This window comes from Colias croceus, chromosome 21, assembly GCF_905220415.1.
Source record: "Colias croceus chromosome 21, ilColCroc2.1".
In the NCBI taxonomy this organism is placed as follows: Eukaryota; Metazoa; Arthropoda; class Insecta; order Lepidoptera; family Pieridae; genus Colias; species Colias croceus.
In genome coordinates, this window is record NC_059557.1 from 2,991,352 (window position 1) to 3,016,756 (window position 25,405).

A 25,405-nucleotide genomic window follows, 5' to 3' on the forward strand; every position below is an offset into this window, starting at 1 on the left:
TAGAAAATTATGCATATTGATGTATTTGATTATAGTAACATTTCCCTGATGTTTTTTTGCATATAACTTAAATATAGTACGTTATGGTTAGATTAATTTATCACCAAAATTAAGAGAGTCCTCAAAAACAAATCCTCATATACTACTTGAAATAATTCATTGATTTAATATCTTTTATTTTTCTCAAAAGCCTTCTAGTCGGACGTAAAAAAAACGACGCGTCTTATTGCTCTATCCATAGCCCAATATGTCAAAGTCAAAAAAGTTTTGAAACAACTGAATAATTTGTCGAAAGTTTTAAAACTTGCTGATAATTCTAATGTGAATTAAACAAAGCTTTACTATAAAATGAATTCAACAATATCTGACGATATAAGTAGGGAACATTTAGCTTCAGAAGCAGCTCGTTGTTTAAGTGAGTTAAACTTGTTTGAAATTAGAAACCAAATGTGTTCTCTTTTGTTTCATGCGTTAAAAATATTCTCACATGTCAACTATTTGTCTTTCAGAAAATATATCTGCAAACAATAAAAACGTTTCGGAACTCCACAAAGAGTTATTAGAAGTAAATCTTTCAATCTCAGCGTATGTTGAGGAAAGTAAAAGACGATTGGCCGCTTTACGGTTAGACTTGATAAACAGTGCAAACAGCTCACAAAAAGTTGTAGAAATACTGTCGAAGAAATAACCAGTATGTATAACAAAACATTATTGAAATATATTTTCGTTACATTCTTATAAGAATTAATGTATTATTTATATCAAATAAACATGAGGTTGTTTTATGTTACAGGCGTACAATGTCACATTCTCCTCAAACTCCTAAAAAGGGAACTAGTAAATTTAACAAAACTAAACTTTTCTCAATTCAAGAGACCAACATAAACATAGGGTGTAAAAATAATAGACATCAAAATGTGAGAAACTTTATTTCTTGGTATAAACATATTATAGACAATGAAAGACAGAATCTGGGACTCTATTTATCAGATGATATTACCATCCAGTGGTTTGGCAGAACAATAAGAACAAGGAAAAAAGTATTTAGCTTCCTTAAAAATGATGTAGAGTGCTCCAAACATTATTTCACCTCAGTGGATAGTATTGACAAAATTAAAATAAGGTCTAGATCGCCAAGGTTTGTATAATTCAGAAAAGATGTCAATAATCAATTTCTCTTCTCCTCCTAAACATGTAAAAACTTATGTGTACTAAATGTGTTTCCATGTTTCATTAATTAATAACACAAATTAAAATCTTTTAAAATGTTTAATTGTATACCTGTCTGTATTAACTTTTGTAAGGATAAACTAATTGAGGCATCTTTGTTTACAGAAAAAGTGAATCCTTTACAAGCCCATCATTTTCACCTGAAATAAAGAGAAATGGCAAGAGGAAATTATTTCAGGCAACTTGCAACAGTCCAGAATGGGCCCCAGGTTGCAAGCCTGATGAAGAATTTGATGGTACAGACAGAAAACGTTCTAAACTAACTTACAATGATTGCACCAAGTTTGAACACAATGACCAAAACACTAATGACATTAAGTCTAACAATTCTTTTGAAATTAACAGCAATGGTGATGGTATGGGAAAAAAACAAAAATTGGAGCCGACTACTCCACAAAATGTGGAGTGTGGACAGGGTGATTGCATGCCTTCAACAAGCTCAGATTCGAACAGGTCACATGAAGCATTGAATGCTCAGTTGCCGAAATTAGCAGTAGAATGCAATGGCTATGTTGAGTTTACGAGATCTAGAAACAGTCACAACATTGATTGTCCAAAGTGGGAACGAAAATTCAAATTACAAATCAGCTACTCCATAGACCCCTTAAATGTGGGAGAGTATATTATTTGGGGGATATTTTATAGTGACGAAAGTAAATGCAGAAGAAACCTTTTAGCTGCGTTTGATGAAGTTGCCAAGGATGATGAGTTTAAACAAGTTTAAAGTTATTTTACATCAGGATCATCCAATGAATTGCATTTATAATTTTAATAATTATATTTACATTTTTATAAGTATTATATTATGTGTGGAAGCACACACTTTGCCATAATTATGACTATGATTTGATTATCTATGAAATTAGGATATTATGCTTTCATGCTTCACTATAGAAGAAAATGTTATTTATTTTTATATACATACTATTTTTATATCTAAGCATGTTATGTTTACTAAATACTCAACATCTTCCCAGTGTAGTAGGACTGGATAATTTATATCTCTAGACTTATTATTTAGTCTCATTAGACATGTTGTGTGATTACAGATGTGTATTTTATAAATTAGGCTCAAAATAATGTTTAGTGTATAGATTGTTTAGATTTATAGATTGGATATAGATCTTACTAAACAGTGGCCTTAACTTGTAATGTAAGACAGATTTACTCCAGTTAGTTTCATGCATTACTTGTAGGATTTTTTCTATTGACAATAATGCATTCTATTGTATTTTCCAATGTAATAACCATTAGAATTTAACATTCCAGATTTTTCTTTTCCTTTTTATTAGTATTACAATGTGGAAATAAATTTAATGTGGTCCAACTGTTAATTTTCACTACATATCTGTGTTAATTATAGGTACTATTTTAAATGGATAGTTTGTTACATTTTAAATTATGGATTTATGTATTGATATTCATTAATTTTAGTTTGTAGAAAACCATTACTGTTTCAAGTTATTAACTCTTATAATTTGAGTTAACTGTAGTGGACCAAATTGTTACTTTTTAATATTAGTTTTAAAAATGTGACAATTTTAATGTTTAGGTGAATACTGTTGTATTGTAGTGTATTAGTTTTTAAATATTTGTGTTACTTATAAAGTAATTAAACATTAGAATTATTTTTGTTATATTTGTCTTTAAGAATGGTGTTGCCGTTTGCCTTTAAGAAATAAATGCGAAATATAAAATTGTGTTTCTTATTTTTCAACAATTTTCCCAAAATTTTGGAAAATTCATGTATCATTTAGCTAGCATAGCTGACGCAGTTTTCCATACTTGTGTGCAGACCGCAAACTATGTGAGCTAACTAAAATATGCGAAGCTATGTTAGTTGTGTGCCGATGCGCAGCTACGCGAGCTATGTCCCCCCTCTTCCCCGCACGCCCTTCGTCGTCCGTCTATGAACTCCGCAACACTAAACTGAGCTTTGGCTTAGCTCTTTGTGTGCACGCCATTTATTTCTATCTTAGCTTAGTTTGGCTAGCCTAGCTTCCCTAGCTTAGCTTTGGAATAGCTTAGTTTTCGGTCTGCAACCGGCATAAACCTATCTCAAGTATTAAACTTACATAAAATAATGAAAGAAATAAATATTGACAGATCTTTATTTCTGGCACCAATATGGCAAATAATTTTAAATATAAAAAAATACTCATACAATCAGTAAAGTAATTGATATATGCTGCATACATACCGATCATAACATAAATAACTACTAAAGGACCAAAGTTTGCAGTAAAATCTTACTTGCAAGTGTGAGCAAAATTACTTAATGCTATTAATTTGTTTGTCCCATTACTACACACTAAATATATTTTTTTATTGAAATCACGCTAAAATAATTATATTATGATCTCAAAACCATAAATTATAAAAATACATAGTAATGGGACTTAGTTTGTATACAGCATAAGACAATATGTATAAGTCCACAGAAAAATACATATACCTGATATTGTATATTAAATTGTGACAAATTGAAACTGGTATCATAGAGCCGATAATCAACTAATAAATTTAAACCGGCTATTCACCTTAATGCAGCAGGGGCAATATTGGAACAATCTCAGTTGGTTGGCGGTCAGAACAATTTCAGTTGTTTTCTAAATTGCCCCTGCATGCTGATACACATCACAATTAAGAAGCCAAATAAGTGACCAATTCCAAGATTGCTCCTGCTGCAGGTACGTGACTAGCTGGTTTTATGATATTGTAACAATTGTGATATAATTGTAGAATATACAATACTAGCAACTAATCCTAACACCCATATAAATTTAGGGTTCAAATTCGTCATATAAAATGCAGAAGAATGAAGTAATAAATGTTTTAGTAAAAGGAAACATTGAAAGCCTCATAGATATACAATTACGAAAATTAAAATACATAATACTTTTATTTCCAAGGCTACTGAGAATATAATTCTTATGTTGATTATTTTACTGCCTAGATAGATTCTGAATTGCTTTTTTAACACATATTATTACAATTCAAATAAAATGTTTATTGTATTTAAAGATGTATTATGATGTTTATTTTACACAAATAATGTCGAAATTCACCATATAATAGTCGAATATAGTTTCTAACACCAAATGAGAGATTCTAATGTGGTGTAGGTCAAAAATCTATCTAGCAACAATAAAATACATCAGATAATATACCTATTCATAATACCCAATATGAATTTTTACAGTAAGTATCCATTAATTTCTATAAATTGCTATGTACTAAAGAAAATATCATGCAGTACTTATATTACTAATAAAAAATACATTGATTATACACATAATGGAAGAAAACATGTTTCTCAAGCAAAACATATTTTTAAATTAATAATAATATTGCAACAATAGCTTTCATAGGATCGGACATCGCCAAAAAATGTATCAAAGTCAAATTTTTAGAATCTAGAGAATTTAAGTTTTTATTTTTATATTATGATCATGAGCACCATATGTTGATACAGTTTAACATGTTGATGGAGATGGAGTTATAAAATTATAACGAAGAACAATGCAAGTATTTATTTTACTAAAGAATTTGTTGACTAATTTGGAGCATTATTGCATTAAACCTATATGAGTAATTGACATAATTTTTGATAGAAAGGTAAATTCTATGAAAAAAGTATTTGTTTTTAAAATATTATCTCCTTTCATCAACATGTTAAATTAACATTACAATGTATTTATACTTACAAATTGCTTATTGGGTTCGAGAATCACTAATTTTTAACAATCTTGACAATACTTGTAACAATTGTAAAAATATTTTAACAAAAAACCTCAAAGTAATAAAAATACATTTTTATCATAACCATGAGGCCTTGGTTATTAGGTAATCGGCAGGTTGTTACAACTGCGGATCGATATCATTACCATCATTGAATACATTAGCATCTTCAATTTCTTCCCTGGCATTATCCTCAATAACAGGTTCATTGACTGGGTTTAAGGCATTGAGCGAAGAACTTAGTTTAGGTGGTTGAGCTGCCGGGGTTACCTTTGAGGGTGCAGGAGGATTGGGTGCACTTTTTGTAGTCATAGATGATTTTAACCTCAAAATTTCCTTTTCTAGCTCATCAATTTTCTGTTTGCGTTCTTCTAACTGACTTGTCAATGTTTCCTTTTCCAGTCGCAAAGTATCCAAAGTAGCTGATTTACTCACTTGTAAATTCTGTAATGATTGCAGTTCCGTTTTACATAATTCGACGTCAACCAAAGTTCGGTTAACTTTTGCGTCCGATTTGGAAAGTTTATCCTTGTAATCCGTTAAGTCGTTCGCTAATTGAACTTTCTGATTCTCCAATAGATTTATTTTTGTATTAAAACTATCCTTTTGTTGTGAATGACGCAGGGACTCTTCCATGCAAGTTGTTTGCTGTTTTGAGCACTCTTGTAATTGAATACTAAGTTCACTTACTTTTTTTTGTAATTCAGTCTCCATACTCCAACTATTAAATAGTGAAAGGGTAAGTAAGAAACACACGGCAAACACAATATACATTGGCCAACGACGCATGTTTTCTAATCCCATATTCCGAAGACACCTAAAAATAAGTACAAACAGTACCAATTATTAAATAAAATTTGTTCTTTTGGATTAAAAAAAAACTCGCGAATTATAAATAAAGAGCGGCTGTGGGCTGTGGCAAGCGTCAATTGTCAAACAATAATTTACAAGCTGACAGATGACAATCACAGATTAAGTATTGTTTAGGCACCGTAGTATATATCTGTCAACTGTGGTTTAGGTAGGATTCCTTAGTCATTGGGTTTAGGTCTTAGTTTAGGTGTAAATGAATATTAAATCAAATGTCACTAACCCTTCGTCTAGGAGTAGGACGTCAAATATATTTTATTTTAAGATTTTATCGCTATTTACCTAAGCTTTATATTCACTTTTCACTATGGCATGCTGCTATAGGGCGTATTCAGAAAGAAAGCTTGAAACTTATAAGCGCTTATCGGCGCTTGTCAATGCTGGTTCGTTCTACACAAAGGAAGCAGGTTGAAGCAGACCAAAACAAATTTTATATGGCAGCGCCCAGAGCCGACCAGCGCTTGTTGAAGCTTGTTGGATCTTGTCGGCGCCGATCAGCGCTTATCGGCGCATGTTCATATATTTTCCTGCGCGGGTTACCAGCGCTGACAAGCGCCGATAAGCGCTTATAAGCGCTTATAAGTTTCGAGCTTTCTTTCTGAACACGCCCATAGCTTGTATGGCTTAATATTAAGTGAAATCTTATCCTTACTCTTTACGCCACTTGCATTGAGAACTTAAAAAACAGTTATATCTTTAATCATAGGTACTAGACATACAAATTAAAAATAGCAATGCTATAATACACAGTATTATAAATGTAACATGTCATAGAATGTAAACTTATTTTTTTAAATGACCTTTATATTTCATATATTTATGTATTGAGTCATATTGAGTCTAGATTAAAGCTCTTTTAAGTTATTTATGTACCATCAAATATATTCAATGGCTCACGTTATCTCAGATGACCCATAAAAAGCTACATACACATATTATTTCTTTACATATTTAAAAAAATAAGTTGCAATGTCGTTGTGAAATTAATATAAGAGTGTTTTCTTTGGTTTGATAGGCTGACATGAATGTGGACAGTTATAATTCATATCAATTTATTTTTAATATTAATAATTACATTCACTCGAGCATAATAAACAATTTTATTTATTTATTATTTATTTTTAAACAGCTTTTTAACGAGAAAAATAAACGAGAACTGGCAATTTCTTCATATTATGTCTTAATTCTATTGTTTATGCATTGTATTCTATGAACCATAGATCACTATCCATCATCGACTTCTTTGGTTTATAGCCACGAGGTTTTTAGTAATATTTCAATTTTTTCGTGAAATAATAGAAAGATTATTCACACATTTGTGACAAAATGCCACCCAGCAACCCTCTACCGCCTAAAGAAAATGCTTTATTTAAAAGAATTTTGGTAAGTTTCCTAGTAAACATAGTATTCGATTGTAAGTGGCTTGTCATTTTACGCTATTATTACTAAATAAAAATTAATTACAATCGTAAGTCTATGTGAATTTAATTGCTAAATTATAAGTTAATTATTGGTTGTGATTAATAATATCTTTCATCTGTAATACACTTAGTACTTAATGTCATTTAGTAATAATTGTTTCTTCTTGTTCTTCTGTATCTAATAATAAATAAGGTTATCAATAAACTGTTATTCTTTTTATTTCAGCGTTGCTATGAACACAAACAATATAAAAATGGCTTGAAGTTCGCTAAGCAAATATTATCCAATCCTAAATTTGCAGAACATGGAGGTAACATAAACATATTTTACTATATAAATATATGTTGATAGAAATATATACGATATTTATACCCTAATGTTTTACAGAGACATTGGCCATGAAAGGATTGACTTTAAATTGTCTTGGCCGAAAGGATGAAGCATATGAATATGTTCGTAGAGGTCTCCGCAATGATTTAAAGTCCCCTGTTTGTTGGCATGTGTATGGTTTACTTCAGAGATCGGATAAGAAATATGACGAAGCAATTAAATGTTACCGGAATGCTCTAAAATGGGAAAAGGAAAATATCCAGATCCTCCGAGATCTGTCTTTGCTACAAATACAAATGAGAGACCTTGAAGGTTACAAAGTAAGTAATATTTTCATAATATTTTGAATTTGTTCATAATATTTGGAAGTTTGTATTTGTTGCGTGTTTATATATTTAGTAAATTTGCTGTTAAACTAAAGCTGAGTCTTACAATTTAATATTTATCTTATAAGATAAAATATACACAATTTTGTGAATGAATAATGCAAGGCTCTTACAAGACTTGTTAATAAGAATTATTTAAATGAGCAATGAGTACTGTTTATATAATGAAATTGGCAATAACATAATAATAACATTCCATAAGCAGTATAATATGTACTGATTTGTTTCCAATAACTTATGTAACACCAGCAATTTATTGATTCTATTCTATATACATAATTGTATTGATCATCTATTTATACATACACATTTATTGATTGTAAAACTAAAGATATACCTTAAATTATAAAAATAGTTTTGTTTAAACAATGCAGTTTAATTATCATAATTCCTAAACAAAGGGATATGTCGTCCCTTAAGTAGTGTCGTCGTAGTTGTCCCATAGTGTTTAATAAAGTATGAATATTTTCTAATTTGTTTTTTTGTAACTGTGAATATTTTAATAACATGATTTATTTTAGCTCTTCGTTAATCATTTTGTAGGTCATATACATTGGTATTTTATTTAAATGTAAAACGATCCTTGCTTTCAGGACACTCGCTACCAATTGTTTATGTTGAGACCAACCCAAAGAGCATCATGGATCGGTTTTGCCATGAGTTATCACCTCCTGGGTGACTTTGAAATGGCGAACAGCATCCTGGATGCTTTCAGAACAAATCAGATGAAGGGTCCATACGATTATGAGCATTCAGAATTGCTTCTCTACCAAAACATGGTATTGGCGGAGTCTGGACAATATGACAGGGCATTGTCACATTTATTAAAGTTCCAAACACAAATTCTAGATAAGTTATCAGTGAAAGAAACCTCTGGTGAATATTATTTAAAATTGAAGAGGTAATTATTGTTTTGTGTTATGTTTTTTAGTAATATTATAAGCTAAGAATTATGCTTTTAAACAATGAAGATGATATTTCGAGGTTTTATATTACTATTGTATTACTTCAGGTTCAAGGAAGCAGAGTCAGTATATGAGGATTTGTTAAAGAGAAATCCGGAGAATGTGATGTATTACCAAAAGTTAATAGAAGCTAAGCAGCTTAGCAACCCCGATGAAAAAGTGGCCTTCTTTGATGTATATAAGTAAGTATTGTATTTAAGAGCATTTGTGAAGAAATCTTTTATATTTTTGTTATCTACTTTTGTACAATAAGGATAATTAACTCAAACAGACTTTATAGATGTATGTACAAAAATTCGTGTGTTAAAATGTTTGTGATTTATCTCATCTGACAAAGCTTGACTGCTTGTTAAAGACTTCATTTTGGTATACATTTTTTTGGGTCTGTCTTAAAGAAGGTACAAAGTACAAGAAGGTACAAAGACACACATTAATTTGAAATATAATAAATCTTTATGTATCAACAAGAATGATAGAAACATGCTTTGTATGATGTTTGTTGTCAACCACAAAAAAAATTAAACAAAATTCTTAAATACCTGAAAATGTTATTAACTAGCGGTCCGCCCCGGCTTCGCCCGTGGTACATATTTATGTTTTCTCTACATAAGAACCATCCTCGTACTTCAAGGAATATAATAAAAAAATAATTATCGAAATCGGTCCACCCGTTCACACGTGATGCCGTGACAACGCGAAACGGGTTTCATTTTTATATATATGTATAGATATGTATGTTATGTTAAAGTAAAAATAATAATGTTTCCAGGAAAGAGTATCCAAAAGCAATAGCGCCGAGGCGGCTCCAGCTCACGGAGGCTGAGGCGCCGGCTGTGTTCGAACGATTAGTCGATGAGTACCTTAGGCACGGTTTGCATAAGGGCATACCGCCGCTGTTTGTTGATTTGAGGTTCGTTTCTAATTATTATAAGCTAGATTTAAAAACTATTTAGATTATTTGTGTGCGAAATTTATGATATTTGCCAATATCAAAAGATGACTCAATTGATTAAATGATATTAATATTGCTCACGATTTAACTATTGTTTGTGACATGTTTTCTTATAGAAAATGTATTCGACCATAGATTATCATTGTTTTAAAGTAGTTATTTGCATAGCAGATAAATAACATAATTTGAAGATAGGAAATGAATAGACGAATTTTAATTGCATGTAATTTGGTATTGAAGCCTAAAAATATAATTTTTTAATTTATATCAAAATAATACTTATTTGTCTCTCTATAATTTCAGATCGTTATACGCGGATCAAACCAAAGCGGACACAATAGAGAAATTAATATTACAATACATAGATAATTTATCGAAAGTGGGCACATTTAGTAGTAATCCCGACGAGGGGAAACAGCCGGCAAGTGCGTTACTGTGGGCGTATTACTTCGCCGCACAACACTTTGACTTCAAAAAGGATACGGACCGAGCGCTGTATTATATTGACGCGGCGATTGAACACACGCCGACGCTCATTGAACTGTTTATTGTTAAGGGACGGATATATAAGGTGAGTTTTTGAATGGTGACAAACTTCGTTTAAGTTAGTGGATCAGAAGTAGGATCAAAATTTGTGATTGTTACACATTTTGAAGCAAAAGGTTCAATTCTGTGATGCATGCACAATGTATTTTCTAAATGACACAAAATCAAATATTCCAAGATATTTTTTCATAAATTAAAATTTAAACAGATAATCAATTGAATATATCCGTTTCCTTTAACTGATTTCATTTTCCTATAGTATAGATTCTGTATAAAGTGTTCTAAATTTAAACGTTAATTTACAAAATTTTCAGCACGCCGGTGATCCGATATCAGCGTACCAATGGCTAGAGGAAGCACAAGCGATGGACACAGCGGACAGATACGTGAACAGCAAGTGCGCGCGGTACATGCTGCGCGCGGGCCACGTGAAGCGCGCTGAGGACATGTGCGCCAAGTTCACTAGAGAGGGTGCGTATAGTGTAGACGTAGAGTGGGTCAGGTCATTATCAGCCTTTGATTGTACACTGCTGGACAAAGTCCTCTTTCCTAGAGCCAGTAAATGTCAATATTTGCATGGCAAGAGTTGGTTGAAGAAAGTTTGCTGTTGTTTTTTGCTCCACAAAACAAATAACGCATTAATAGTGAATCAAATAAGTTTATAATAAAAAAAAAATATATATATATAAATTTATTTTTTTTATTCTGCAGGTGTTCCAGCCACAGAGAACCTAAATGAAATGCAGTGCATGTGGTTCCAAACTGAGGCTGCGGCGGCGTATCAGCGGTTACAGCAGTGGGGCGAAGCCCTAAAGAAAGCACACGAAGTTGACAGGGTACGTATCAATAACATAAATGTTAGAAAATATTTTAGCAGCGACTCATGATAGCTTTTTAGTTTTCATTTTCTCCTAGACAGGGATGAGATTTATTTGCATCCTCTAATCACAGCATTTCTCTGTGATAATTCAAATAACCGGTATAATATTGTCTTTTTCACACAATACAAAGTTATTAATTCTCGTACTTTGTCCCGCAGCACTTCTCCGAGATAATGGAGGACCAGTTCGACTTCCACTCGTACTGCATGCGCAAGATGACGCTCCGCTCGTACGTCGGGCTGCTGCGGTTAGAGGACGTGCTACGCGCGCACCCGTTCTACTTCCGATGCGCACGCGCAGCGATACAGGTGTACCTGCGGCTGCACGCGCACCCGCTGCAGGACGCGCCGCAGACCGCCGAGCCCGACACAGGTGAGCACGCGCCGCGATACAGGTGTACCTGTGTATCAGGTGTACCTGTGTATCAGGTGTACCTGCGTACAGGTGTACCTGCGTACAGGTGTACCTGCGTACAGGTGTACCTGCGTACAGGTGTACCTGCGCACAGGTGTACCTGCGTATCAGGTGTACCTGCGTACGGGTGTACCTGCGTACAGGTGTACCTGCGTACACGTGTACCTGTGTACAGACACAATATACAGATTTCAAACGTTTGTATGAAGTTTCCCTGCTGGTTGTATCTGTATATTGTGGTAGAGGTGTACAAGGCTGTGAATAGTGATATCGACCACATACAAAGCTCTTGCTTTGGTAGGTGGGTAGGCTCTTGCTGTGGCAGGTAAACTTTCCGATATCGATATGTCGCAGTCATTTAGTTGAATCTGCTATTTGATTAAACGACTAGCGCGTTCAAGCACGATCGACACGTTTCTCGCGATATACCAGCGGGTATGGGTAGAGAAAATTCGATCGCGACGCGCATGCCAGGCCGGAAGCACGTAAAGGTTAGTGGTTCATCGGAGTAGACAACCAAAATAAATTACCTCTGTTACCGTGGGGTTAAATCGATACATGTGTCGTGAAGTAAATTTCCGCCAGAATATAGAGTGGTGGACGTTTAATTAGAAACACGTAACAGAATGAAGTAGTCATCAAATTTATTTACTTTTGTGTATTAACGCATTAGAGCTTAATTATTATTTCATATGTAATAGAACACCCGTTTATCTAGTTTTATAAGAAATCGCTTAATTTTAATCAAACATAAGCTTAAATTAATGTAATTTAACAACTTTAAGTAAAGTCTGATTTCCGAGTATTTTCAGTCTGGACAACAAATTAGAAACAGCATGGTTCAAGTGTTCCAAAGTCAAAACCTGTTGAAATGCCGCCAATACTTTTTTCTTCTACAAATATTTGCACCGTTTTTTAAACATTCTATCTAAAGGTTTCTGAAAATTAATTTGCTTTGCAGTAAAAATGGGTAAAAGTAAGATTTGTGATCTATCAACAAGAAAAATAATTTTAAGTTTACATTTTGACAAAAACTGGAGTTACAGAAAAATTGCAAATCATTTAGAGTGTTCGATAAAAATATAATCAATGCTATAGTTTATTTAAAAGAGCATGGTACTTTCGATCAAGTGACTAGAAAAGCTCGACCATGAAAAACCAATGCTCTCGAGCATAGGCAAATAATTCTTTTCGTAAAGATTATAGTTAAAAGGAGAATGCCCATTTTTGGTACTGGTTTTTCTCATGCATCAAGACAACAATATATTAAAAAAAATCTCGGCAATTTAGAGGCCTTCTTACCATCGGAAAATATATTTTGAACAGGGAATGTTTTGTAAAATCTAATAAGACATGTAATTGTTTAGATCCGTTATTATAGATTTTAGTGTCCATTACCGTTTACATTTTTTCTACAGGTTTTTTCTCATGCATCAAGATAAAAATACTATTAAAAAAAATCTCGGCAATTTAGAGGCCTTCTTACTATCGGAAAATATATTTTGACCAGGGAATGTTTTGTAAAATCTAAGAGTCTAAAATCTATCGTTTTGTAAGACATGTAATTGTTTAGATCCGTTACCATAGATTTAGTATCCATTACTGGTTACCACGGTAACCAAGCGGTAACTATTATGACATTTACTATGGTAAATAGCTTATTATTTTCATTGAATTACAAAAAATCAATTAACATAAAATCACTCTGTAAGGTATTGTTTTAAATACACTGTAGGTTGTTTTAACATAATATATAGTGAAGTAAAATAATATAAATATATATAAGAAAATATTATTATGACATAGCTTGGAAGGTAACCAGTTATTTCTTATTTGTTTCTTTCTTCGAATATGTAGTGAAAAAATGATTCAAACAACAACAACAATATGCAAACCGAATAAAAACTCTATTGGCATTTTTTAAATATATATTTAGGTTTTCTTGAAATCCGTCCCGGAAGATTTCTGGTGCCTACTTACACTAGCCGATGAACAGATACACTTTGTCTGAAAGCATAAGCTCTACGCATAGATTAAATATTATGTTAAACGAAAAATAGCTTTCAGACAATAAAATACTACCTAAATCACACATAAACCTAACTAAATCGGGTTTATTTAAGTTTTGAGGTTAATTCACATTTTTCTCAATATCTTGAAAACCCCTGTTTTTATCACAAAAAAATGTATTGGTAAAAATCTTTTGAATATCGAAGAACCCCCCAAAACCACTCTGGCATTGACGCAACACTATACTGTGGTCCATACTTTCATGGGCATTCTCCTTTGTGTGGTATAATATAGCAACAGAATTTAAATTAATGTGAATTTTAGCAGAGATTTTAATAATTAAAATAGTTACTCTACTCATTTAATAGCAGTTTCACATAATTTATTAGCTAGTTTATTTTTTCTTTTATTTTAAACCTTAAGTAACGGCAATTACGACCGATAATAATCTTTCGACACAATTAATTAGCTCATGGTCGTATTTCACCTAAAGTACTCTAAAAGGTTTATTTTTGTAATACATTGCTATAATTCTTTATTATTACACATTATTATGCAGTTATTCGTAGGTAGTGTTGGCAAATAAAAAATCGTATTGTACTAAAAATTTTAATAAATTTATTTCATAGTCTGTTTATAGTCATTACAAATCACAAATACTTGTCATTATTTATTTTATATAACAATTTACAATAACAGTCATTATCCTCGCATTATGTCTCTAACAACAATTGCATTCACACACACGTTTATCACAACACAATCGTGAGTTTATCGAAAATACTGACAAACAAATAAATTAACTACATCTACGCTTGCACCATAGACACTTAACAATAATTTAATAAATAATTAATATTAGTTTATAACGTTCGTTCACCTCGCTGCATTGTCCGCGAAAAACATCGTCTATCTCATTAATTATATGGCATTGCGGATCATCCGCTAGTCTTTTCACACTAAAACTACTTAGGACACTTAAAAAAATCACATTTGCGCTTTGTATTTACATCCTAACGTCGATCACAGCGGCGTTTAGTTCAGACTAGAGCTTTGGTTTATCGGCCATAGCCGGGAGCTCTGTATCTCTCCCGCGAAGCTTGCGCCGCTTGTGGCGTTAAAAAATACACGTGGGCTCCGTCACCGGGGAGCCTGTACGTCACTAGCGATCCTGGCCGCCCTTCTCCTGCCGAATTCACTGCCCCGATCCACTCCGCGTCCGGATTTACTGGCGGTAGCGGCCGCCTGTAGTTCACGTCCGTATCGCCAACCAGCGAAGGCCTATTCAGGTCGTACTGTTCACCAGTATACTGAGGCTCTCGCTGTTGTTCCCTGTATTGCTGTTGTTCCCTGTATTGCTGTTGTTCTCTATATTGCTGTTGTTCCCGGTATTGCTGTATTCTCCGATAATTTGGATTTGGTATCGGTATGAATTCGCTGTCTGGGTTAATCGGTGGTCTCGGGTATCGATCGTTGACTAATGTGTCTCCGGCGAGCGATAGAGGAGGGTTCTGTGCATCGACCAGTTGAGCGCTTGCGTGCACGGCGTGTACCTGCTCACTGTCGGGGTTAACTGGTGGACGCGGATGCCGGTTGTTCACTTCTGTGTCGCTGTGCAGTGATGGTGGATTGGGGCTCTGCGATTCAACAATTTCATATTGAAGGTTAATGTTGTTGTCGATTGGCGTCTTGACCGTTTCAAGTGGTGGCGTGACTGCCAAGCCGTTGACGTCCTGCGTTCCATCCAGCTTCTGACCGAATACATCAAATGTGCTCTTCGTTATGTCATCAATGTATCGCTCATCGTGTTTTGTATAATATCCATTACTTATCGGGTTCGGTGTTGTGCTCGGGTGCCTATTTACGTGATAAATAGGTTTGCCGGATTGAACTGGGATTTGATTTCTGTTGTTAACCGGCAGCGTTTCTTTGACTGGTGCATCATCGTAGTCTTCGTCTTTTAGTTTAGTTTTTGGATAATATCTCGATGAGGTTGGAGTTTCTGTGTTCACTTGTACATTCTCGACTAAGTATTGTTGTTGGTAGCCCGGTGAAGCGGAAGAACTAATAACATTGAATTCATTATCGACGTTGAATGGTTTACTATAGCTCACCATTGGTCTGAACGGTTCTGGATCGAGTTTAGGCGCTCGGAATGTTAGTTTTTCGGGTCTCGACTTCGATTCGTAACTGAATTGATATACTGGTCGTGGTGTGATCGGTTTCTGCTTATTTACACGTGGTCGATGTGAGTGAGATTTCGGTCTCTTCGTTGTGTAAAAGTCTATAGTTTGTTGTATATCGGCGATTTGCTGATAGAATGGGTCTGGTCTGGCCTTAGGTTGCTGCACATAAGTATGTTGCTGCCGTGGTTTTTGTATACTGAAATATTCTTGCGTAAGTGTATGCGGACCTTGTTTTTGTGGAAACAGAAATAGTGCATCTGCTTGGTCAAATGATCCATAGGCAACGTCGACTCCTTGTTGATATTGAGATTGTTGATTTTGGTTTTGTTTTGGGGTGTATGATGGTTGGCTCGGCACAGTTTGATAGTAATTCCTTCCATCGAAGTATGCATCTGGAGTTTTCGCTTTAGGTTGTTCATCGAAGAAGTAGAATGAAGCTACAGCGTTCTCATTTGGCTTTCTATTGTATACGGGCTGTAATTTTGTTGTTGGAATTTCTTCATTTTGTATGTTTGTATAATAACCTCTTAATGGTACTGAAGTTGACGATATATCATTCGCATGTTCATCCTCTGTTTTATGCGGTACATTATAAGCGATATATGGCTTCTGTGATGTAGTAGGTGGTTTATTATCATAAACGTCTGGATAATCGTAAACAACTGATACTGAAAGCGGTTTTGAAGTAAGCTTTGTGCGTGTTTTGTAAACTGGTTTCTCAGTCTTTGGCCTTGTAACAATTTCTTCCGCTTGATTATAAACTTTAACTGGTTGACGGTTCGGTAAAACGCGTTGTGATTTCCAAGTTTTAACTGTTGTTGGGATCTCATTATTCGATGGTGTTGTTAAAGTTGTTGGAATTTCTGTTGTCTTTGTTGATTCTGTTGATGTTGTTGTTGTTAGCGTTGGCCTTGTTTTGTATTTTCCTCTATATGTCGATTGCGTTGGTGTGGGACGTTTTGAAGTTTTCGCTCTCGTATAAGTCGACGTTGGTGGATTTGCTGTAGTTTTCATTTCCTCTGTTTTCTCCTCGAGTGGAGCAAAGAAATCTGGCGGTGGAGGAAGAATGATTCCGGGTACCAAAGGTCCAGCAGGAACATTACTTTTGTAGTCATTGCGATAGGAAAAATTGTATGGCGGCGGATAGTAAATCGAAGGGTCGTCTTCGTCGTACAGGTCTGACTGGTTGCTCGGTGGTGGTAGAAAGGCGGCGCCCGGAGGGAAGCCTTCTGGAAAAGAGCCGTTCATGGATGAAGGGAATGGGAATGCTCCTTCGCTCGCATTCCCAGGTAGGAATGGGAACGGAGGACTTGGCAACGCCGCTCCCCCGGCAGTAGTGTTTCCCTGATTATCACCCGGGGAGTCGAACGTTCCAGGTGGGAAAAAGAATGACGGTGGCGGTAGAGGGCCTTCGCCTTCTCCCGTAGGGAAGGGAGGGAAAACGGGCGCAGGGACACTGCCGTTAGGCGTAAGGAAGACGAGCGGTCCGTCGTCTGAGAGACGTACGGGAAAGGGCGGTGGGACTTTGGGTTTGTCTGGTAATTTTACTTGCCTTCTAGGCGCCTGATAGTTGTCTATCGGTGGCCATACTTTTTGTTCTGGCTCATTTGTACGTTCCGGGAATGAACCACCTTTAATAACCAGTAAATGATCTTCAGCGAGCCATATTTCATCTTTCTTAAGACCTCCTAAACTTTGAAGGTTGTCTTTTGATCGAGTTTCCATGTTCGGCTCATAACTGATTATTCCTGGACGTTTAGGTGTTTTTGAAAATAATTCATTTTGTATCAAGCCATATTTTCCTTCTGCCACCTGGTCTGACAACGTTTTTTTGTCTTCGTCATCTTCCTTCATTCTTTTGCTTTCTTTGCCTTCTCCGGCACTGGACATGAGCATGCCATCGTCCCATATGCCTTGATTCCATCCTACGTTGCCGCCCAACTGGTCCGGCGCGATCACACCGGCAAACTTTCCACTTTCACTCTTATCACTAAAGTTAATTGAATTTTTAGGGTTGCCGTATTCCTTTTGTTGCTTAATTTTAATATGTCCTCCGATGAGGCGCTTAATTGTTCTCTGGGATTCACTGACATCTGAATCAGGCGTAGGGCCGAGCGAGCGCTGATCGCGCACGAACGAGTCAGGCGGCAACACGTATGTGGGCACGAGCACGCTGGAGTATGCCATGCACGCCCATGTTAGCGCTAGTGGCAGCACTAACGCCGCCCCTCTCACCATCTGAAAATTAAGAAACCATCGGTTAATTGTTGTCCATTAAAACAAAATTGAATTCGCTTAAATGATTAAACTTATCTAAGTTTTAATTAAACCGCGCAACGTTCTCGGTCATGAGCGCGTAAAGTGAAAGGATTAGTGGAGACAAAAACCTCAGAGAGTGGTGCGAGCACTGACGTGCCGCGCACAAATGCTCGCCTTTTATGAATTCGTACAAATGACCACCTCCGACCCGGTTGGCATTGAGAATCAAGCGTTTAATTTGGAAATTAACGAGTAACAACCACGAGACAGGAAGGCCGCACGCCTGCGACACAATCGCTTGTTTTAATTTGCGGCCCGACCGTATTGTCATTAATCCGGCGATTACATTTTGTGACGTAAACGCAGATATTGTGCACCGTGTTCGTAAGTTTGTAATCGAAAACGCTCTAACTATTAACTATTATTAGAAAAGATTGTATATAAATTGAGGCGCAATTAAAGTCTATTCACTTGTAATCTTGTAATATCTAAAAGGGATGATTAAACGTTGGTTTTATATAATATTATTTTGTGAATGTTTTACGAAACGCCGGTCACTTTACTCCGATTTTGCACTGATAAATAAGTCGTGATTTAGAGTACACTGGTATGCACCAAATTGTAATAATAACTGGGTGTATACTAGTTCACTCCATTAACATTTAAATGTTCCTTTGGAAGTGATATTAAATCGCAGTAGGTGGTCTTTGCAATTTTTATTATTAAATGTTTATATCGGTAATATAAACTTTAAATTGTTTTTCTTTATATCAATAAAATGATACATTGGCTTCATTGAATACTGGTTGCTTTTAATATTGAACTTTATGCTTTTTAGACTATCGTTTTATTGAAAATATAAAATATGACTGTTGAAAGGTAAACACATATTATTCTAATCTTGCATGATTTCGTGTGACGCCTTATTGGAACTTAAAACAAGCTGTATTGTGCAAAAGTTCAAGTAATTGTCATTGCGGATATGCCATAAAATATTGAAGAGCTACCTAACAAATTCAATGCATAGTCCTCGGAATGTTTGTTTAGCAATAACAAGACAAAGTTCACAGTAGATGCTTAATGACATTTTGCGGGACTCATCTTGAGTGTATCCTTTCATTCGACACCAGTTAACCTTCGCGGAACGTGCAATGGTTTTGTGGAGGATTTTTGTGTTAAATTTAAATGAATTTTGGTAGTAGGAACGAGTACGCTATGTTGTAATTATTTGACATAAGCGATGGAGACTGATACAGGCTCGGCCTTGCCGTGCAAGGCGCCCGATTTTTTTTGCGGTCAGTACAAAACGTGAAGTCATTTACATTCCGGTCGTTAGTAGTGTCGCGCTTTCTGTTTCGCCCTCGTTGTTTTGGTAATATCATAATGTAAAGTTTATTTGTTTAAAAAATACTCAACGGAACACACCCAAAAATTTCCAGAATTCTCAGTTTCACTTTTTATTTCTCTTTGTACAAATGATTAAAACAAATTTAATATGAGTAAAATTCTCCAAAATAAATTCTTATGTTTATTATGTTCCTTCATTGAGAGTTGGCACACAGAAATGCGTTACCGATAATTTGTATTCAGTACTGAACATTGTCGATTCGCCAACTTTCCAATGGCCTTTTGTCAGCCAAATTCGGCTGACGGGATATGCCTACGCCGTACATCGTATAGCCAGAGGACAAAAAGTTTAGAAAAGCGAACTTTCTGGAACTGCTGCGCTGAGTAACTCACAATATTGTCAGATTATTAACTATATTCAACTAGAAATCTGGCTTTAAATTGATTGAAGGTTTCAAATGGTAATTTACGTAATAACATAGACAAGTTCTCGACATAATAAAATTCGTACCTACGGCACATAATTGCACACACAGATCTCCTTGAGTTTGCGGAATTGCGGAAAGCGACTAAGTATAACTTTTACAATGATATGTCGATATGTGTTTTAGATCAATAAAGATTAAAGCAATCAGGCTAGTTATCGCTCGCGGGTCCGCACGTGGACAGTCGTACGAGCTATTAAAATGTTCAGACTGGTATTTCGTAATAATAGCTTTAAAATTAATCGAGGTTCAATGAATTCGCTGAGGCATGTCATATATTGTGCTGGCCCATTGTCGCAGCGCTTTCGAAACCGCGGCGAATAGTTTTGGCATTGGTTGCGATGTGCACTGATCTTAAAAGGCATCTATAATCGAAAGATTAGGTAAATTCAATGGAAGCTCTAGTAATTAATTCGTATGCCGTTCCCAATGTCCTATCAATCAACTTTGGCAGCATGTTAGTGTTCATTAATTATATTTTAACAAAATTAATTATGAGTACATACATGATAAATTGGCTCTAAAAAGGTTTTTGTGCCTAACGAAACTTATCAATATTAAACTTTATGTTTCATTTTGTGTTGAGGTTGATTGATATGTTTTTGAGCATATATTAAATCGATTCATCGAAATCGAAATTTATCATCCGAACATGAATGCTAGATCGATATTGTATGGAATTTATCGTAAAAGCAATGACAGCTGCTAGTTGTTATTGTAAATCTAAAGTAAATACAAATCGTGTCACGGGCCACGGCTTTGTTTATAATTGTCGCGTCGGTCAAGGCGAAATGCCATCCTACAACTTGTTTATCGTAAACCTTTTATGTGTAGACTACTTGTATTATGTCACCTAGCAGTTCCCAGTACGTTCCCTTTAGATGTAAAGATAATCGAGGTAGAATTATGTTCTTTATCGTACAACCTTGTGTTTTATTGTGTGAATTCTTGTCTCTATTTCTCGCTAACTCGAGGCTCGAATTACGTGGGCGATTTTGTTTGAATATATTGCAGAAATATAAACTTCATTTGTAAACCTCGACTAGATTACCTAAATCGATTGCTTAGTTTATTTCCTAATGTATGTTGGTACTGTCGTATTATGCTCGATGCTGAGAAGGAAGTAAAATGTCAGTGTTCAATGTTTATGTTTGTTGTATTGGCACTGAGGTCGGTAAAAAAATAGATATTAATATTGAAGTCGTGATCGCTTGCAATACAGCTGTGAGTGCGCACGCGCCGTTCGGGGCCGCGTAGCAAAGTGTTTCGAAGTATTTCTATGATCTGTCGTATGCTTCATTGTTCGGCGGTTTATGATTTATAATACCTCAAACTTTCAAGGTTATAAATTAGTTACTTATTGCACAAGCTTTCTGTAAGTGTAGGTTTTCTTTTAACGAACCTTAGTTTTCAATGTATCTATGAGAATTATTTCGAAATGCTTTTAAATATGTTGAACGTGCTCAAGAATTTTTATGATGGGGAAGTAGAGCAGTGGTTTACGAAAACGTTTCCATTTTTGGATGGATTTCCTACATCGTTAGAGCAATTTAGTTCGTTCGCATTATTAATGGTAGACGATTTACATGTCTGCGATGCACCACATGATGCCTCCTTGTTTGACTACGTGCTACGGTTTTGTAATAAGTGCACACTTTCTTTTCTTTGTTTGTTTGCGACTTTCTTGATTCTTTGTTTCGTAATATCGCAAAGTAGCCGCACTCTAGAGTTATTGTATGTAATCTTCCATGTAATGCTTTGTTCTCCTTTATGTCGTACGCCCGTAATTGCTGTTACGGCACGTAGAAATTTTCGTAGTTTTCACATAGATTTATATTGTTATATAAAAAGATAATTTCGTGGTTCATTACGGAGTTTACATTTTAAGTTTCCTTGTTTAATCTCATTTTATTTCTGTTTCAGGTAAGGATCCTATACTGAGCTAGCTTCTATGTGTTTGGTGAGTGAATTTTATTTATTGTTCACGGGACGATGAAGCCATTGTAATTAAGATTTCAGATCGTAAGATTTAGCTATGAAGTAAACGCCAATTAGTTGATTTTAGATAATAGCATGTATTAGTTACTGTTTTGTTAAGTATAAGCAGCGCTTTTGCAATGCGTTACAAAATTTTTTCCGCCGCTTTGGGCGTTGCTTTTATGTGTTTTTCGGAGCGTGGCGGATAATAGGCAACCTTATATTGCGCCCGAGTCCTTCGCTCGTGGCTCGAGGAAAGCAGCATATTTTAATGGCGAATTTTGTAATTCGAGCGCCATTTCCGAATGCCGATTATTTGATCATATCTAGAGCTAATTACGTTCAAGGCGACATAGCGAAAAGTTTACTGGGTAAATTGCTTAGACGAAGCTCGGAGTGCGATGAGAACATATCTATTGTTCGCGGCTAGTGAGACGGTGACAATTGCGTTGCTACACATACGAATTGCCATTGTACATATTATATAGTTTTCTCCTTAACGTTTTCACAGACCTTGCTTTAACGGGCTCCGCGGGTTTCGGCTCGTTGATAACGCGCTCATCACGATTCGTGAGCCGGATCCTTTTTTTGTAAACGGACATTACGTATGACGTAATTCATGCTCCGTACTATCAACATGTTGTATTTATTTTTGATGCCGATTTCAGCTATGCCGTATTCGTTTGTTTCTCTTTATCTCAAAGTTGGACGTGACCAATTTAAATGATGCATTTAACATTTTAAGGCAATTTGACATATCCTGTATAGAGTCATGCAATTGTGAATGAAATCAATTATTATTAGCAGAGGTATAAGAGTTGATTCATAATCGGTCGGTTAGACTCGTATGACGCGGGAAGGCTGTCGCGACGCTTAAGGCTGGCAGGTGTTGTGTCATCAAGTGCATTACTGTAATTGGAAATGCAACATTCTATGATCGTTTGCATTACCCTTTAGTTTTTGCTAGCGATGCCTTTATATAGTTTTAATTCATCATTAACAATAATTGAAAACACAATCGACTCGATTGTTATAGCATTATTTTCTCGATCGAAAAGTTGGCCTAAAATAAATTTTAGCAGATGCAAATCATATGTATTATGTATATTGCGTCCGGTATTGTATCCATATTTAAGAATATATTTTATTATATTATTATTAAGTTAAACTCGTTCACTAGTTTATATCGTGGAAACACAAAATGTCTCATGTTTTAACAACATCCGCGTGTTAAATCGGCGTCTAAAATTTTATCAATTTATTGAGATACACGAATTGTGTAAATTTTATTATATTTTTATAGTACAATTTCGACACTTCCTCGAATGTTTTGAAACCTTGACTAATTGTTTACGGATACCGTTATCGTTATATCAATGTTAAAATCGATATGCACAGAATGGTTCTGTGATGCAAGAGTTAACTGTACCACTTTCATGTTTGTATTACTTTCATCTCGGGCTCGGCGATAACGTTCGACCGCAACAAATCATACTTAACATCTTTTTGTTTATACGTGATGTAATTGATTTACAATAACACGTTTTAAATAAACGGTGCTTCGCGGCACGTAATGGCTGACTAAACTTTTAATTATCATGTGAGACGCGTATCTCTTTGCATATTTTTTAGTATCACCGTTACGCGGATGTGCTTGTTTGTCACATATTTTCGTGAATTTTACATACGTGATAAACTGGAAAATTCGTGATTCGATACTGGGATTTCCTTTATTTATTTTCGATTGTGACTTTATAGATGATAATTTTATTTGAGCGAACTGGCTAGGCTATTCAATGTATACTGTAATTATGCTACGAACATTTTGCATAAACATAAAACATAGTGTTTTGTTTTGCGAGGGAGTGATTACTGTTTGATTTAAATTACAATGTAGTCGGGTTTTATTGCCTACGCTCCGATAATGTTTTATTATAAAATTCACAATAACAAATGGAATCTACGACCTGATTTCTTATTGCAAATAATATGAGTTATTTGAGCTCATGAAAAATTCCTACATATGAGTATTTGTTCACTAAATAACTTATCCTTGCACAACACACAGAAACACTTTTGTTTGCATTTTCTCACAGGTGTTTCTTTATATTATGCGTTCGTCATTGAATCGTTATACCTAAGACGGAGGTCTGTGAAAATTTATAATATTAGTGTCGTGATAGCAGACGCATTGTTTGACGACTCACATTGTTAATATTAAAGTCCGTGTGATCTGGGTCGACACATGAAAATGTTAAATACGAATAAACGTTCACTAGGCGGTCACTTAAACTTAAATGGGTGTAAAAAACACAATCTTACTTTATACGATAACGGTAGAGGCTGCGACTGATAAACACTATGCCGGCACCCTTTCAGCACATATCACGTACAGTCACTTCACTGTTAGTTTTCACTTGCGTTTAGACACTGGCACATGCTGAGGTATACTGGGATGCTTGTTCGTCTCCGAGGGTCACAGGTTGCGTGGAGGGGTGAACGTGTGTTCAGCAGGTCGAGCGGCGCATGAGTGGCGGCGGTGGTAGGGGCGCGCGCGTAAATACGGCGCCGTAAGCGCGTGCGCGCCCACGCACACCGACGTAGCGCTACGACAGATCGCCGCACACACACACACGCACACGAGCGCTCTGTGACGATCTGCTACTATGGATTTTGATGAGCATCCTGATGCCCCCATGTTTGACTAACGGTTAGGTTCGTGAGTTACGTTGTTTTGGTAACTGTTAGGTTAGTAGTTGAAAAAGACTGCTATGTGTAACAATTCGATCAGAGTTCATTTATTTTTTTTCACACGATATTTGATTTTTTTTTTAATAAGAAAAATAAATATTTTGAAATATGGAATCAAAATGTAAAAAGTGAAATTGGTGATCTTGATTTGTTTTGTTCCGTGTCATCGACCCCTGAAGCTCCATATGGAGGCTGTGTCTGTATCTCGTAAATTGGGATAAACTGTAGTATGTAATTAAAACGTCTCTACAAGCATTTCGTTTTTGGAGATCATTAAACGATTAAAATTATTTTGATTATTAAATTATTTTTAAATTTTAAATTATTAGTTTTTTTAATTACACAGTAAATTATGGATTTTTAATAAACAAAATATACGATATTCATCTAGTAAACTGATAAGAAAAATAATATTATTATGCTTTAATATTGTCCTTGTTGACTGAAATAGAGAATCTAAAATTAAATACTGGATGTAGGACAGTTTATTTTTGATCCATTAGTCATTTAATGAATTATTGGTAACAAAATAATTACTCACACCAATGTTCTATTCATTGAATAATCCCACATTTTCAAATTAACAATTATTAAACTATATGACTACAATTATAGGATTGATCATGATTCGTATTTTAATTTGTTTTATTACT

At 35.1% G+C, this 25,405-nt stretch overlaps 4 protein-coding genes across 4 annotated transcripts in view; 2 read left to right on the forward strand and 2 right to left on the reverse strand.

Moving 5' to 3' along the window:
* Window positions 1-250: 250 nt before the first annotated feature.
* LOC123701262 lies at window positions 251-2,927 on the forward strand. The gene is made up of 4 exons (XM_045648680.1): window positions 251-415; window positions 510-691; window positions 794-1,138; window positions 1,336-2,927. Exons 3-4 carry the CDS (start codon window positions 801-803, stop codon window positions 1,952-1,954), a joined length of 957 nt encoding a protein of 318 aa, XP_045504636.1. The 5' UTR covers window positions 251-415; window positions 510-691; window positions 794-800; the 3' UTR covers window positions 1,955-2,927.
* A 400-nt stretch (window positions 2,928-3,327) lies between these two features.
* LOC123701263 lies at window positions 3,328-5,896 on the reverse strand. The gene has a single exon (XM_045648681.1). It carries the CDS (start codon window positions 5,773-5,775, stop codon window positions 5,092-5,094), a length of 684 nt encoding a protein of 227 aa, XP_045504637.1. The 5' UTR covers window positions 5,776-5,896; the 3' UTR covers window positions 3,328-5,091.
* A 1,170-nt stretch (window positions 5,897-7,066) lies between these two features.
* Window positions 7,067-25,405, forward strand: part of LOC123701400 (N-alpha-acetyltransferase 15, NatA auxiliary subunit) — an 81,800-nt gene continuing 63,461 nt past the window's right edge. Inside the window, exons 1-10 of the mRNA XM_045648857.1 lie at window positions 7,067-7,224; window positions 7,489-7,573; window positions 7,651-7,913; window positions 8,573-8,880; window positions 8,992-9,126; window positions 9,714-9,854; window positions 10,200-10,467; window positions 10,757-10,913; window positions 11,154-11,278; window positions 11,482-11,695. Of these exons, the coding sequence (XP_045504813.1) occupies window positions 7,168-7,224; window positions 7,489-7,573; window positions 7,651-7,913; window positions 8,573-8,880; window positions 8,992-9,126; window positions 9,714-9,854; window positions 10,200-10,467; window positions 10,757-10,913; window positions 11,154-11,278; window positions 11,482-11,695 (1,753 nt within the window). The 5' untranslated portion in view covers window positions 7,067-7,167. The remainder of the gene's footprint in view (window positions 7,225-7,488; window positions 7,574-7,650; window positions 7,914-8,572; window positions 8,881-8,991; window positions 9,127-9,713; window positions 9,855-10,199; window positions 10,468-10,756; window positions 10,914-11,153; window positions 11,279-11,481; window positions 11,696-25,405) is intronic.
* On the reverse strand, window positions 14,343-24,526 carry LOC123701399. Its single transcript, XM_045648856.1, has 2 exons — window positions 24,324-24,526; window positions 14,343-18,171 (listed from the first exon to the last, which is right to left on the reverse strand). The coding sequence occupies exon 2, from the start codon at window positions 18,169-18,171 to the stop codon at window positions 14,806-14,808; it is 3,366 nt and encodes a 1,121-aa protein (XP_045504812.1). The 5' UTR covers window positions 24,324-24,526; the 3' UTR covers window positions 14,343-14,805.

Excerpts from the sequence above, each read along its gene's own strand:
- LOC123701262 (XM_045648680.1), top strand. The coding sequence starts at position 801 with ATGTCACATTCTCCTCAAACTCCTAAAAAGGGAACTAGTAAATTTAAC. Across the intron at positions 1,139-1,335 it reads ATAAGGTCTAGATCGCCAAG|AAAAAGTGAATCCTTTACAA; the intron begins GTTTGTATAATT and ends CTTTGTTTACAG.
- LOC123701263 (XM_045648681.1), bottom strand. The coding sequence starts at position 5,775 with ATGGGATTAGAAAACATGCGTCGTTGGCCAATGTATATTGTGTTTGCC.
- LOC123701399 (XM_045648856.1), bottom strand. The coding sequence starts at position 18,171 with ATGGTGAGAGGGGCGGCGTTAGTGCTGCCACTAGCGCTAACATGGGCG.